This window comes from Podarcis liolepis (genome assembly GCF_965112155.1).
Source record: "Podarcis liolepis genome assembly, chromosome: 5".
NCBI lineage: Eukaryota > Metazoa > Chordata > Lepidosauria > Squamata > Lacertidae > Podarcis > Podarcis liolepis.
In genome coordinates, this window is record NC_139556.1 from 58,688,879 (window position 1) to 58,705,386 (window position 16,508).

The following is a 16,508-nucleotide window of genomic DNA, read 5'->3' on the forward strand; positions in this document are numbered from 1 at the left end:
GGCCCCCGCCAGCCTCCGCTTCCAACACCCGGCGCAACGACGCCGAAGTTTCCCCCCGGGCAAGGCTCGGAGAGCAGCGCTGCTCCCCCCCCCGGCTCCCCTTCGCCCTCCCGGCTCTCTCTGCCGCCCACTGGGGACCCCCCTCACCTGCCAAGTCCGGAGCGCCGGTGGAAGTTGCATGCATGCATGCAGGGCGCCGCGTTGCCATTGCATTGCACTGCACTCCATGCAACGCCTGCACGCATGCATTGCCTTGCACGCCCACCAAGGGGTCTCCCCGCGGTCCGATGCGTCCCCTCCGGCGCGGATGCAGCATTGCAAAAATAAACACACACCCCGACGCAGCCCTACCTGGGGGGCAGCCTCCGCCTCCGCGGGGATCCCCGGGCTCCATCCTGCCGCCCGATCTCCGCGGGGGTGCAGGCAGGCTGCGCGGGGTCTGCGCGGAAGAGCCCCTGCCCGCCCAGCCGCCGCCGCTGCGCTCATTCCATGGCCGGGAGAAGAGCGCTTCAAACAAAAAGCCCGGCCCGCCAGGCCACGCTGGGAAACGTAGTTCGCGCACCCCGCGCGGGCGCGGAGCCCAAGGGCGAGGGGACTACGGATCCCGGCAGCCCCCGCGCCGGGGACGGAGGGGGAGAGGCCGGGTGCAGGGATGGAGGGACGGGTGGGCGAGCGAGTGAGTGAGTGGCAGCCGCCAAGCCTTGGCCGAGAGCCAGGAAGGGCCTCCCCGGAGGAGGACGAGGAGGAGGGAGGCGCAGAGCGGGAGGGAGGGAGGGAACCCCAGGGGTCATCTAGTGACGGCGCCCCAATCGAAAATTTGACTTTTTTTAAAAAAAATCTTTCGAATTTTTTAATTTTTCCCGCGGCACACCAGGCAACATCTCGCAGCACACTAGTGTGCCGCGGAACAGTGGTTGGGAAACACTGGTGTAGTCCAACTCCCTGTAATACAGGAATCTCAACTAAAGCATCCATGACAGGGAGATGGCCAGCCAACCTCTGTTTAAAAACCTCCAAGGAAGGAGAGTTCCAAGAAAGACTGTTCCACTGTTGAACAGGTCCTACTGGCAGAAAGCTCTTCCTGATGTTTAGTCAGAATCTCCTTTCTTTTAACTTGAATCCATTGGTTCAGGTCCTAGCCTCCAGAGCAGAAGAAAACAAGCTTGCTCCATCTTCCTTGTGACAGCTACTTGCGTTGTGTTAACTATAGGTTCTTGGCTATAGCTTGTGGTTTAGTAAGATAAGATCTAAAACACAAGGCCCAGTTTGGATGACATGCTAAGCCAAACCTTGGCTTAGCTCAGCATAGCACAGAAGTAAAAAAGATTGGGAAGGAACAAAGTGGTCGCAAGCTCCTTTCTCCAGCAGCTCATGTAATAATTATAATCCATGTAAGCATGGTTTGGCTTACCATGCCATGTGAACCAGGCCAGTGGGTTGAAAGAAAATGTGGGTTAAAAAATTGTAACAAAATGCTACATTAATCACAGAAAAAAGTGTTGTTGCTCTTGAGTTAGCAAAAACATTTAAATAGCCCCAATAGGAATTAGGCAGTGCATTTCTGAACTAAGTTACAAGTCTGTGCAACTTGTTATTTCATCATGTATCCTGTTGTAGGTGGGAAATATATTCTTTGCTATCTAGTTTTGTTTTTCTTCTACTATCCTAGCTGTTCCACAGCCAATTGCTATAGCCAGGGGGAGGCCCCGTAAAGTTGTAGGCTCGGTTTTCCGTATCCCTCCAGAGCTTGACATGTCACTACTCCTCGAGTTCATTGGGTAAGTAAAAGCAGACTTTCAGTAGATTGAGTTTTAACTTACAAGTAGTGTTTTAAAGACATGGGCGTAAAAGGATATGTTGGCCTTGGCATTCAGTTGCAACATTAGCTTTTTTTTGTTTCAGTAATTAGATCGAGAGCTAATGGAAGACATTCAGATTAGCAATTCTATTTGTAGAACTCTTGGCTTACAAAAACCATCTCTCCTTTCCCAATGGATGTAGATTCATCTTGAATTTCTGAACTGTTCTGAAAGGTTTTCTTATCTCTACAGATTGATTTATTGAATAAAAGTTCAGTTCTTACAGAAACAGACTGCAATTTTCTATAGTAGGCACATGTAGAACCCTCATTATACCTTTTCTGATGAAGTGTACAGCATGTGTAAAGACAGTTCTATTTAATCAAACCGTGCCCGACCAAGGGTTCTGTAACTTGGGGTGCCTAACCTTCTTTGCCTGTTTTTAACCACTAGGTGGCAGTGACAACTGGCAAACACTGAAGTGATTATGTCTAAAAGACAAGCCAATGTGTTTCTGGACATGTGCAGTAATAGTTTTTCTCTAATTTAACATATCCATTTTGCATCCAACAAAGTTGCCAGGTCAATGGTAGAGGTTGGTTGTAGACTCAAACTTCTTGAGGGCGTCATGTTGGATACTGTCGTCTAAAAGAATGGTGATCTGTACTTTCCCCCCCTTTTTAAAAGAGACACTTGTAATGTTTAGTATAAACTATTGCAACCTTAGTTTTAGCACTTATAAAAAGAAAAATCCAATAAGTCAAAAATCATTTTGAATACTATAGGTGGTTCTCCTTAAGTCCCTCCCCCGTTTTATTCTTACAACAATCCTCTGAGGTAGGTTAGGCTGAGAGATGGTGACTGCCTCAGGGAGCATCTGTGTTGATTGTGGGTCTCAGTGGGCCTTAATCCAGCACCACCCTGGTTCAGAATTGCTGTTTGTAATGGTGTGTGTGCCAGTTAACAGTAGTTTTAATGAGCAACTTTTAATGTTGTGAACTGCCCTGAGATCTACGGATGAAGGGTTGTTTACAAATTTAATTACCAATAGTTGTTGTCGTAGTAGTATATGTATATCTGTTACATGTTTTGTATTGTTTTACATTTTGTCATTTTCTGGGAGCAATTTTGTTTATTACCTCTTCCATATCATTCAGTTTATATCTTGAAATGGTCTAGTCCTTCCTATGGTAGTAAAAGGGTATCAGAGACCCCAATCCTGGGAATGGAAAAACTGTGATATCTTCTGCCTTGGAAATAACATGGTTTTTCCATCTGTCTTTGTTAACCTTTTAGACATTCATGAAGATAAAGAGTAGACTTACAGTTTTTTGAAAGATAAAGTTCTTGTCTGCAAGTGAATTTGTCTCCATGTATCTAAAGGAAAAGCAGTCAATCCTCTGAAATGCAATTTGACAGCTGATTGTGCATATGATTGTTCTGCTCAGCACCCAATCTTGCACACTATATACCTTTTAGATTGATGTCTAAAGGTAGACTTAAATTACATGGTTAGTTCTACTAAAGTCAAGCTCACTGTTTTTCCTAATACAGAATTCTTCAATATAAAGGTAATACAGTGGCTGTAATTCTATTTGTTTCTATGTCAGTATAAAGAAAGCAGTTTGTCATTGAAGCTTTTAAAAATATGCATGTATATTTTAAATACACTGGCCTAGTTCAATAGTTTCCAGTTTCTCCTGAACCAGGAAGCTTGTGCCTACCAGGATCAAAGCAAGCCAGGATATTAAACTGCATATTTGTGCTCATGAAGCCGATATATGTTTGTCTGAACTGGGCCATTGTCTTCTTTTGAGACCAATTCTCAAAATGCGCTGATCTAAAATATATTTGAAATATGTGGTGAAATAATCTCAAACTTGAGGAATTGTGTTACAGTGGTGCCTCGCAAGACGAAATTAATTCGTTCCGCAATTCTCTTCGTCTTGCGGTTTTTTCGTCTTGCGATGCACGGTTTCCCATAGGAATGCATTGAAAATCAATTAATGCGTTCCTAGGGAAACCGCCTTCAGACCAGGTCCGGGGACAGTCTGTCCCCGGACCTCTTCTGAAGGCTGGGGGGGGGGGGGACCAAGGGCTTTTCTTCCCACCCCCAGCATTTTAAAAAACCCTGGGACAGCGGAGGACTTCTCCGCTGTGCGGGGCTATCTTAAAATGCTGGCTGGCGGCATTTTAAAATCGCTCCGGACAGCGGAGGACTTCTCCGCTGTCCGGGGCGATTTAAAAGCCCCTGGGAAGGCAGGCAGGGGGGACAAAGACTTTCGCCCCCTGCCCGCCTTCAGAAGGTGTTCCCGCCCCCCGCCCCACTTCGGAACAGCTTTCCGAAGTGGGGCGGATAGGGCAGGTGTCCCCGCCCCACTTCGGAACAGTTTTCCGAAGTGGGGCGGCGGGGCCAGGTGTTCCCGCCCCCCTCCCCACTTCGGAACAGCTTTCCGAAGTGGGGCGGCGGGGCCAGGTGTCCCCGCCCCCCGCCCCACTTCGGAACAGCTTTCCGAAGTGGGGCGGCGGGGCCAGGTGTCCCCGCCCCCCCGCCCCACTTCGGAACAGCTTTCCGAAGTGGGGCGGCGGGGCCAGGTGTCCCCGCCCCCCCCGCCCCACTTCGGAACAGCTTTCCGAAGTGGGGCGGCGGGGCCAGGTGTCCCCGCCCCCCCTCCCCACTTCGGAACAGCTTTCCGAAGTGGGGCGGCGGGGCCAGGTGTCCCCGCCCCCCCTCCCCACTTCGGAACAGCTTTCCGAAGTGGGGCGGCGGGGGCAGGTGTTCCCCCGAGCGCTTCTAAAGGCGGGCGGCTGGGAGGGAATCCCTTGGCCCCCCGCTGGACTTCCCGAAGCTCTTTTGAAGTCCAGCGGGGGTCCAAGGGATTCCTTCCCAGCCGCCCACGTTTAAAAGCACTCCGGGCAAAGCAGTGCACTTCGCTGCTTTGCCCGGAGTGCTTTTAAATGCGGGCGGCTGGGAGGGAATCCCTTGGCCCCCCGCTGGACTTCCCGAAGCTCTTTTGAAGTCCAGCGGGGGTCCAAGGGATTCCTTCCCAGCCTCCCACGTTTAAAAGCACTCCGGGGAAAGCAGCGCACTTCGCTGCTTTGCCCGGAGTGCTTTTAAATGCGGGCGGCTGGGAGGGAATCCCTTGGCCCCCCGCTGGACTTCCCGAAGCCCCGCTGGACTTCCCGAAGTGCGCTGCTTTGCCCGGAGTGCTTTTAAACGTGGGCGGCTGGGAAGGAATCCCTTGGACCCCCGCCGGACTTCAAAAGAGCTTCGGGAAGTCCAGCGGGGGGCCAAGGGATTCCCTCCCAGCCGCCCGCATTTAAAAGCACTCCGGGCAAAGCAGCGAAGTGCGCTGCTTTGCCCGGAGTGCTTTTAAACGTGGGCGGCTGGGAAGGAATCCCTTGGACCCCCGCCGGACTTCAAAAGAGCTTCGGGAAGTCCAGCGGGGGGCCAAGGGATTCCCTCCCAGCCGCCCGCATTTAAAAACACTCTGGGCAAAGCAGCGAAGTGCGCTGCTTTCCCGAGCGCTTCTAAATGCGCTGCGCTTCCCCGCTGTCCCAGAGATTTCCCTATGGGCTTTCGTCTTGCGAAGCAAGCCCATAGGGAAATTCGTTTTGCGAAGCGCCTCCAAAACGGAAAACCCTTTCGTCTAGCGGGTTTTCCGTCTTGCGAGGCGTTCGTCTTGCGGGGTACCACTGTATTAGTATTCTAATTACACCAATATGCATTCTCAGCAGAGCAGCAACAGCAAGTGTAAAGCAGTATCTAAATGCTGTACCAGACTGGATGAGGATTAACTATGAAGTGCAGATGGAATTGAAATGGTGGTGATTAAAGACCTGCTTGACTTAAATAAGGTGACCTTTGCTCTTCCTGGTAGGGTCATCCACACACTCTAAGCAGGCTTGGTAATTAGGGTTGTTCCTGAATCCAGTCTAAGGAACTTCTGTGATGATAGTTTTTTCTTATGGGTTGCATCTGATTCAGAAAATGTTTCCCCTTCCTTGAAGATAGGAAACTTACCCCTGTGGTGCATGCCTTAGGAACTACTTGAATCAACTACTACAGTTTTTCCTTTCACTACTTTTGAAGCCTGTCTAATTGCTACAACTTGTGGTGAGTGCTGCTGCCTGCCTTTAACAGGAGATTATGATAATGACGATAACTGGTAATATTCTAAGCTTCCAAGCATAATCCAAGGACTTGATGAGCATATAAATTACACACACATATATCACAGAAAAACTCTGTAACTAATGGCATTGTATTGATTTAGCAGTTTGAACCTGCAAATCCAGATGTAGCTCAGACATATTTATTATGTTAATTCTCTTTTTCTTTCAGAGCTAATGATCTGTCTGGGAAATTTAAGGTACAAATACTGCTGAAATTTATCTTCCTTTGGTTCATTGTTATGGCATGCATAAGTAAAACTAAGTGTTGCATTGAGAAAGCCAATAATTCTGTCCTGGAGTATATACTGCTTTTTTGCAAATCCGTAATTTATAAAGATAAAGGAATGTTGCAAAGGCAGGGATGTAATATTCTAGTTTGAGGGACCAGGCACACTGGACATTATGACTGCCTCTGAAGCATGGTGACCAGCCTGTAGCCTTTCCGATGCTCCAGTCAAACAACATCTGAAGAGTTACAGGTTAGTCGCTCCTGTTTTAAAGAGTGAGCAACTAGACTGTATTCTATAGAAATGGGCTAGTGATTAAACAATGCCCAGAACATCATGTTTTTAATTATGTCTGTGAGCTATCTGTGAAGGGTAGAAATTTGTAAAGAAATAAATAAAAATGGTACATATATGTATTTGAGAGCCAATGTGGTGTAGTGATTACCACCTCAGACTGAGACAATCCAGCTTCAAATTACCACTCAGCCATGAAGCTCACTGGGACCCTTGAACCTATTGCTAGCTCTCAGCCTAGCCTAACTCACAGCATTGTAGTGAGGATAACATGGGACAGGGAGAACCATCTATGCCTCCTTTAGCTTATGGGAAGAAGAACTAAATACACAAGATACATGTGCAGTGAGATTGTGGGTGGAAGAGGAAAAATAGTGGAACTGTGGGTTGCAGCTGAACAACATCATCTTACTGCTGAAAAAAAGCTGTTTAAGGGGGAAATTTGTGAAAATGACTTACTGGTTTCATATAATAATAACAACAATATGGGATAAAGTCCTTGTTAAAGAACCTGATTAGAATTGCTCCCTTCATTACTGAACAACCTTACAGTATGAAATCTGTTTCCTCCTTCCAGCCACTGGAAAAGAAGTTTGTACGGGTTTCAGGAGAGGCAACAATTGGACATGTGGAGAAATTTCTCAGAAGAAAGATGGACCTTGATCCTGGCTGCCAGGTATGCTGTGCTAATTGTTTGCACCATATCACTGGCTATGACACTCCTCTACTCTCTTGCTCACACTGAAAGTCTACTTCCTAGCAGCAAATATGCGAGTGAGGTTTTTACCGTTCATTTCACAAGGCATTATGTAACTTGGAAAAGCCACACTTGTTGCATCAAAGAATTTATGTAACACACACTGAGGCAATAGCAAGCAAGCACAGAAGAACGAACCAAAGAAGAAAAGTCAAATGTAAGAGGGCAAGCCGATGTGTTGGATTATAAGAGCTTTAAAGTTATTTCCACTCCTCCACATAGATTTTTTAATAGCACTTTGCCATATTTCTCTCTGTGATGTTTTGAGGGGCAAAACAGAGTTTTCAGTGAAATGTTCGGCAACATATCTTTTTGTTTACATGTGCTGTTTGCTGTCTCTGATTTGCAGCTTTAGCACCATTTTAAAAAACAAAATAGCTTCCTTCTATGGCAATCTCATTTCAGGGTCACATAGGCAACATGAAGGTGTCATGTTGCCATGTAGGCACTCAGATTCGGCCCTTCTCCCCTTCAGTATCCCTCCCTCTAACATCCTGGTGGCAACAGCTATGCACTTGTGTACCTTGAAAATCCTGTCTCCATCTCAGTCCAGGGAACCTGAATAAGTAGAGAGATGGGACCACTGTCCTGAGCCCATCAAGCATATTGACACCATCTCCCCACCTTATAGTGTCATTCCAAAGCCAAATGAAGCCATAGCCTTCTAGAGTGTGAGAAAGGGATCCTCATCTACCACACCATAGCAACAAATATGGCAAAGTCATAACCCTTTATTGAACAGCCTCCAAAATGGAGCCGATTCTGAAGAAGAAGTACACGTTTAGGGTTTCCAACAAGTCAGCCCACCAGGACTCTTGTACCATGGGCCATTGCTTGAAATGTAGCTGAATATCAGCTGCAGCGTCCATGATGGCACTCTGTTCCATGGTAGGAACAAAAGATACAGCAGCCATGCCTGGAACAAATAGGTTGATATTCTTACAGAGGAACAGCTAGGAGGAGCCTCACCACTGCTGTTGCTAATGAGGTGGAACTCTTTCTGTACAACCCCAGGCCTGCACCTTGTCTGTCTGACTTATGGTCTCCCTGCCCAGGATTTATATACTGGTAGTTCTATGCTGTGATTCATCACACCATACCTTACGCTCTGTTGTGGTCTGGAAGGTGAATAGGATAGAAATTCTGTGTCAACAGCTCTAGGTCTAGTCTAAAACTTCACCATAAATGGGGGTGTGGTCATGATATTTTAAGATTACAAGACAATGTAAGTACTAATGTTCTTCTCTTATGCCACTGACAACTCCGTCCATCTTCACGGGCAGAAAAATTGCACTGGTACATCTGTCATCGTGGTGGTGGCATATTTTTTGTTCTGAGAGTGTAGCATGGCTTCTGCCAAATTGTGCAGCTGTTCAGCAGGTACAAGTTGATATTGAATTTCACATTTTATAAAATACAGGATTTAATGGCAATTATGTGCAAGGTGAAAAGGATTCAAGGATTATGTGTCCTTGTAGTTGCATTAATACACGTGATGCATTTGCACATCTAATTAAAAGAAAGGTTTCTGATTCTGCCTTTTAAAAACATTAATCTGCCCAAATGGTCTGATGTGTTAAGACTCCAGGGTGTGTTTTGTTGCTCTCTTATAATGAAAATGTACACTAAGTGAATTCATTGGGCACATTTGTAAAACCTACAGTACTGATTTTGTGATATGTTGTGATCTGTTTTCCAAAGATGGGATAGACATATTTTGTTCTCAGCTGTGTCTGCAAATGCCTTTGATTTTTCAGGTTTATTAGTTTCTGTTGCTATACCTTCTGTTCATTTTCAAAGTGTGCCTAGATTAATTTGCAGATAGAAGATATGACAATGCATATTTAAACCCCATCCCATACTAAAAGAGTAACTGCAAAGCTTCTATCTTCTGTCATTGTTACTGGAACATGCAACACTCTCTTTAAAAGCCTTGTATGCCACAGACTTCAGTTGAACATAAAAGTTGATGTTGCACTTGTTTCCTAGATATATTACTTGGAAGTAGGCCCCTAAGGATTCCCAGCTTAATTGTGGTTGAGTCCAGAGGAGTTCTTTGCTAGGACACGGCACTAGAGAGCCTTGATTTTCTCTCTTCCCATAGGCTGGCAGTTTGCTTATTATTGTTATTGATGCTTGAAAGTCCTGGTCTTGGTCACTGAGGGAATGATTAGTTTTATGCCTGTAGCAAAGAGCCATAATTGCAACATGATTTTTGAATGTTATCAGATGTTATTTAATTTTAACATGGTCAATCCGAAAACAATATTTCTCCTTTTCATACTTGTTTGCTCACTAATTGCAATGAAGTGTATCTGGAATGTCCAGCTTCAGTAACTACTTGTCAGAACATATTGTTGATGTTACTATTCTCATATCCCTCTTCAGTTTTGCTGTACTGCAGGAAGCCCCTATTCTGAAGGCCTGACACAGCCTGCCAAGTAGTTTCTTCTGTGTGCTTTCCTTCCAACCACACTGATTCTGGCAATGACAAAAGAAAAAAGGAGTTATGGTGCTGGGCTGGGAGAAGCACTTCATTGGAGGTTCAAATCACCCTGTCCCTGCTCATCAGACAAATTGGATGAGCAGGGAAGGAATGATTTACATCTGCACCAGAATACTAGGCTGGCAGGAGAAGTCTAACCCTCTCTTCCCAAAATAAAAAAAAATCCTTCCAGTAGCACCTTAAAGACCAACTAAGTTAGTTCTTGGTATGAGCTTTCGTGTGCATGCACACTTCTTCAGATACACAGCACTACAGTGGAGATTCCAATCTTCTCCTCCCTTCTCATCTGCATAGATCGCTGAGGATGTGATTGGGTTTTTTTTTGGGGGGGGTGACCCACCCCAAGTGGTTGGCCAAAGGTAATTGCAGCCATTGGCCCAAAAATGGTTGGCCACCCCTACTTTCCGGTGTAAATTTATGAGCCCCATTATTATTAGAGGTAGGGCCTTGGCTGCTATTGTGCCCTGGCTTTGGGATGTTCTCCCCAAGGCAGCTTGCCTGGTGCCAGCTTAGATGTTCTTTCAGCACCAGGTAAAGACCTTATGTGCTCATGCCTTTTAGACTATGGTTTTTTTTCTTTTTAGGCTTACATTCTGTAGTCCCAGCTGTCCTGGTTTTAAAGTTTTTAAGACTGCTATTGTTTTAGACATCTGCTGAGGCACTCTAAAAGTCTTCGGACTGAAAAGTAAATTTCAATTTGCAATTTTTTTAAAAAAAATGTCGAATAAACCACGTCTTTCCAACACTTTAGTTGCCATCTTGCCCCCTGGACTCACATATTCTTATTGAAATCAGCCTGTGAGCTGCTGTCTTCACTTGATAAGACTGTTGTAGCAATGTCTGAAAAATATCTGAAATAGTAAGTGCCTTGCCGTCCTAATATCAGGACATCCAAAAGCTGCTTTCTGCCTGCCTTTTGAGTGAGAATTAGTGTGGGGAGAGAGCGACAGTTATAAAGGAATTTGCTATTTCACTGCTTTAGATGTACTAATATAGCTTGCAGAAGTGTTCCCTTGTCAGAGGAATCTCTCAGATGAAAGTGTTTATTGTAAATGAAGACGGGCTTTCGGGAGATAATTAGAAGTAGCATGGGATTGATGCATCTTCTGCTAGAAATCAGAGTGCGATTGGGCCCAATATAATATCTGGTGCACGGTAAAGGCACAATGAGAGCAATTTATAAACAAAGGGAGGATTGAGGTCAATAATTTGTATAAATAGCCCATGCAGTTTTTCAACTGGCTCCTCAGTAGCTGTGTTTACCATGTACAGTCATACTGCGGGTTAAAGTTGCTTCGGGTTAAATCTTTTCAGGTTGTGTCCCGCGGCAACCTGGAAGTAACGGAATGGGTTACTTCTGGGTTTCGCTGCTCACGCATGCGCAGACACTCAGAATAACGTCATGTGCATGCGCAAATGTGGTGAATCGCGGCACGAGCAGACGTGCAGACGTGGGTTGCGTTCTGCTCATGATGTGAACGGGACTCCAGAACGGATCCCATTCGCATCCAGAGGTACCACTGTACAGTGCATAGCTGTCAACTTTCAGATTTGAAAATAAGGGATCAGCAGCCTCGAAAATAAGGAATTAGCAGCCTCACCTGTCCCGGGGACAGTCTACGGGATATCTAACAATCCGGGATAGCAGCAGGAAGCGGCAAGAAACGGCAATGGGATAAGGGAATTTCCCGCAAAAAAAGGGAAGGTTGACACCTATGGTACAGTGGTACCTCAGGTTAAGAACTTAATTCATTCTGGAGGTCCGTTCTTAACCTGAAACTGTTCTTAACCTGAGGTACCACTTTAGCTAATGGGGCCTCCCACTGCCGCCGTATGATTTCTGTTATCATCCTGAAGTAAAGTTCTTAACCCAAGGTACTATTTCTGGGTTAGCGGAGTCTGTAACCTGAAGTGTCTGTAACCCGAGGTACCACTGTATATCTAAAGTTAATGCTCAGCAGCTGAAGCGGAACCAGTATCAGAACCCCCAAAACAAGAAAGAACAAATTGTTTGCAAGGCAGGGAGCCAAAGAAAAGCATCATGGTCTCAGGCGGACAAAAGTTCCAGGAAGGGCAGTTGGTGAGTAGGAGGTCAGCCTGACCGGATCTGCTTACAAGGAGACAAGTTGCTCAGACTGAAGAACAGGCCCTGAGGCTGAGACTTTATAGAGCCAGATAGAGTTGCATTCATCCCCCTAGTCATCTAATGCGGTACAGTGTCAGCTGGTGGAGCTTGTAATGCAACCAGGATGACACTTCGGGATAACATAAGTTAGTGTTCAACTCTTGCCAAAGATGCTGCCGGGTGGTCAGGAGGGCAAGGTGTTGGAGCCTGACAGATCCAGTGCTTAATGCACAAGTTGCATCCCTTACGTCTCATTTTCATCTATTTTCCCTTCCAATTCCAGGCATGCTTACTTGGGAGTAAGCTGCATAAAACTATGTGGAACTTCTGAGATACATATGTATTGGATTGGGGTGTCAGGGAAATAACTTGCATGCACCCAATCAAGGCATGTAATTCTTTTAAAACATCAGAAAGGTTTCTTTCCCTTGCTTTAACTAGACTTTAGTGTGTTCATTAGGGGAATATTTACAGCAATATAATGATCTTCCTGTTTCCAGAAAGGGTCAAATCAGTTATATTCATTGTTGCAATACTAGTATAACACTGATTTGATTCCAAACTTAAAAGTCTAAAATAGATTTAGAACACTGCTGGCAGATGGGATTCCCACCCCCTTATCTGTAATATATTTCCTTACATCACAGGGATTAATGGATATAATCACAAATGCTACAGATGCTTCTTAAAAGGGTGGTTGAGAACAAATTGCTTCTTTTCTTTGTATTTCTATTCCCTTGAGTTTTACAGCTATCACCTGAATCCCACCCGAACAATTAGTATTGAAGCTTTAGGACTTAGCACTGAAGTAGCAGAATTAGGCATTTAATATTCCAAGCACTTTGAGGTAGAGGGGAAGCAGCTTTGCAATCATTTATTTAAAGCCACTGAAACATTTAATATCTGAAGTCTAGAACTGCAGCAGCGAAGGTCACATCAGGATATCTCTAGGCAGTCACTTTTGAATTATCTCAGGACTGTGAAGAATTGTTTTACAGCAATGGAATTCGTTAACATTTTGCTTCCAGTGTTAATAAACTGGAATAAGTTCCATCTGATCATAATTTGTGGCATTTAATGGTGTGGATACATAGAGTTGTATCTAGTGTTGTCTGTATGCGCAGAACAGGCTTCCACTTGTGCAGAGGGACTTCACCATCCTCTGAAGCCTTCCATGCACCCTCAAAATGTGCTCTGGAGGGTTGGGCTCTGCAGAGCAGATTTTGAGGCCACTTGGGACTGCAACGGGAAGGAGAAAGAAGTGAGCACAGCCTCTGATTCTGCCCATAGGAAACAGGCAGGTGGTCTGAAATGCAGATAAAATGTGTGTGTTTGCACCTTGGTGTTTCAATTAGATGCTAATTTGCCATTTTTAAATGTTTGTAATAAGTTAGGAAGATAAAGAGGGGGAATTGGGGGAAATGCATAGAAATAAATGCAGCTCTAATGTCTAATTTCTTATGGACTGGACTTAGGACATTTCACTTGATCATATTCTGTTTTGCCTTTCTTTTCTTACTAGCTCCCTCTTTCTCCTCTTTCTGTTTTATCTAAATCCAAGGTCCTTGCTGTTATCTCTAGTGTCATTAGATAAAGGGCGGTAATCCGCTCTGACAAACAGGAGACAGGCTGTTCAAAAGATGTACCTGAAATGTCTGTTAGGATTTCTGCTTCCCTGGCCATCAGATGTTTTTCTGCTTCTGCCAAACGTGGCCAACTTTGTTGACTCCTCTAAAGATTCTTGAGATTTCTACTACTGTAAAAATGTTTGTACTAATTTAGCATGATAAAGGGGAAATGTGTAGGAATAAATACTGAGCGAGCCAGGCAGATAATTTGGAAATGTATGCCTGGTAGGTCTAAATATGATAAATTCTGCCCCTAGATGCTATTTTTGACCAAAACAGACTATCACAAATTTCAAGATTATCCAGTAGCACCTTAGAGACCAACTAAGTTTGTTCTGCGTATAAGCTTTCTTTATGCATGCACACGAAAGCTTATACCTAGAACAAACTTAGTTGGTCTCTAAGTGCTACTGGACAATATTTTATTTTTTTTATTTATTTTGACTGCGTCAGACCAACACGGCTACCTACCTGAATCTTAAATTTCAAGGTCTCCTCTCCCACACCTGTAGAGTATTGAGTTATCGGAGAATACCAACACTGCTACATGCTCTTCAATACAAGACCAAGGAACTTCATTTCTGTTCAAATGGGAGGAGCACATGTCATAATTTCTACCCTTAAAAGAAAGTTAATTCCGTGGTGTCAAGCAAAGGAGTTATACCAGCAGACCTCTACCTAAAAATCCTAATTATGAAACCTAGGAAGCTGAACATCCTCTAGCAGATGAAGTCAATACAATCCCCAGTGAAGGAAACAGAACTAACATTTCAAACAGTGAAGGTATATCTGACTCCCTATAGGTTTCCAGCATGTGTTCTGTTTTTGTTGAATGTTTTTTTTTTAAAAAAAATAATCATCTGCTGACTTGGAGAGGTGGTTCTGAAAATATCCAGAAACATCTTGAGTATAATCTGCCTCCTGTTATTCAGAACAGATTAGTACCCACCATAGAATAGCACCAGAGATAAGTCAAAGATGCACAGCTCATTGTTAAGAACCCAGTCAGCCATTTTCACACTGAGGAAGCTTTTATCAAGGATTGATGGTGAAATTGTCAGTAAAAAAAAGTTTGTTTATTACATTAATATACTGCCCTTGATCCACAGATCTCAGGGCAGTTCACAACATAAAAATACAAAATGAAAACACAAAATACATAATAAAACAAAAACAAAGCAACCTAAAGACAACTTGTCTGATGCTCCCACTTGCTTCTTGCAAATCTTCTTGCAAACTCCTGAAACTGCAGGAGTTAAAATTGTACCCTAGAACACAACCCCAAATCCTCTGTAGTGCAAAAGTGTTTTGTAGGTAACAAAATCACAGCACATGGATCAACACAGAAACAATTCATTGACACTAGAAAGACTGAACTCTACCGACTTAGATATTAAACATGGACATGATCATGACTTGTTGATCCTATCTTTGTTTCAGTTGCATCACTTGAGATTTCTGTTTGCTGGTGGTGTGGATGACTTAAGCAATATCATGCAATAGTTGCATGCAATTGTTACATGAATGGACTGTGCACCTCTGTTTAGTTTTAAAGAACCATTCAGAGAGTTGCCAATGATCAGTATCTCTGGGACTTGTTAGTGTCAAATGAGATACAGATTGCAAATGGCATGTACACAGTGTCCACAGAGAACTGGCACCCAGGAGCTCCTGCGTTATTTAATTAAAATGATTCTTGGACACCTGCTCATGTTAACAAGTTTAACCACACCTGTTCTGAAGGGATATTTGCTTTGAACATGGAATTTCTTGAGATATTTATTGACACATCCACTGAACAGTACAAAATGAAGTTAATATTTGAACAAAGTCCAAAGGCATTGGAGTTAATAAGACAGGAAAAGGATATTTAAAGTAGTTAACAGAGAAGCAATAAGTCTTACGAAGCTGGGACAGGGTGCTGTCTTCAAATGAACTCAATCTGTTTAGGAGTGTGCTTTACATGTTCATAGCGGCTTGTTACTTTACAGTGCTATTGCAGGCAATGGGTTCTTGGTAGCAATAACAACTTGTGTTTTGAAGAGATCTCTTGCCAAATCCTCAAATTGCTTTTTGAAATTGGGACTACAAAAGAGTAGTTTTGAGGTCCTGGAGAGCATTTCTGGAGATGAAATAGATACATAAAATGTGTTCTCAAACAGCCATTGAATTAAAACTTTAAAGCCCCTAGCTTGTTGCAGCTAAAGAAAACACATTTTGATACTTTTTTCTGTTTATTTCTAGGTAGACATAATATGTGGTGATCACCTGCTGGAACACTATCAGACTTTGAGGGAAATCCAGCGAGCTCTAGGGGAGAGTGCAGTGCAGGTAAGTTGATGCCACAGCTGCAAGGGAATTGCCTCTGGTGCTCCTGCCTCAGCCTCCCATACACCCCTTGGGGATATAGCCAAGGACTGCATTTGCCAGGAAAGCTTCTGAGTTGTGAACCTTTAAGGCAAAAGTGTGCATGAGTCTGTCCAGTAGTGGCAATGGCTGAAGTGGAGCGTCTGGCTTTTACCAGCAGAAAGTTTGCCTATGTGTATGGATGAGCACCTCCCTTTTGTGTGGAAGGCACTGCTCCCCACTGTTTTGGGGAGGAATGTGTCAGCAGCACTGTTGAGGCAGGACAAGAGTATTCAAGTACAGCAAAAAGGGGTGAAGAGAGACAGGTGTCAGGTGCACCAGTTAAACATCATAGTATGTGTTTCTCCTTCTCTTGCTTACCTGTGTGAGGTGTAGCTGTTGAAGTGGAATGGGGCTGGATGTACAGTATGTGTCCAGAGTACCGAGGTGAGATACATATTAGGATTCTGAGATAAGAAGCATTAGCAATGTGTTCAGATTCCCATGTGTGTTTGAGGCCAAGTGCATCTAATGTTCTTTTGATGTGGGCAGAGTGGTCACAGAGGGAAATCTTATGCCAGGTCTGGCACTGATGTAAAGTTATCTGTCAACCAGGATTGAAGGGCTATAGGATACAGCACGTGTGCTCC

The 16,508-nt window shown here is 44.4% G+C and overlaps 1 protein-coding gene across 3 annotated transcripts in view; it reads left to right on the forward strand.

Moving 5' to 3' along the window:
- The window catches only part of PCGF6 (polycomb group ring finger 6), a 46,561-nt gene that overhangs the window by 6,838 nt on the left and 23,215 nt on the right, over positions 1-16,508 (forward strand). For 2 of the 3 annotated variants that reach the window (XR_014526711.1, XM_083505116.1), the window contains exons 6-9: positions 1,670-1,778; positions 6,145-6,172; positions 7,074-7,172; positions 15,757-15,843. Coding sequence is in view for 2 of the 3 variants with exons in the window: in XM_083505116.1 (XP_083361242.1) it covers positions 1,670-1,778; positions 6,145-6,172; positions 7,074-7,172; positions 15,757-15,843 (323 nt within the window). In the remaining variant the exon portion in view is untranslated. The remainder of the gene's footprint in view (positions 1-1,669; positions 1,779-6,144; positions 6,173-7,073; positions 7,173-15,756; positions 15,844-16,508) is intronic. The other variant, XM_083505117.1, reaches the window with a different exon arrangement.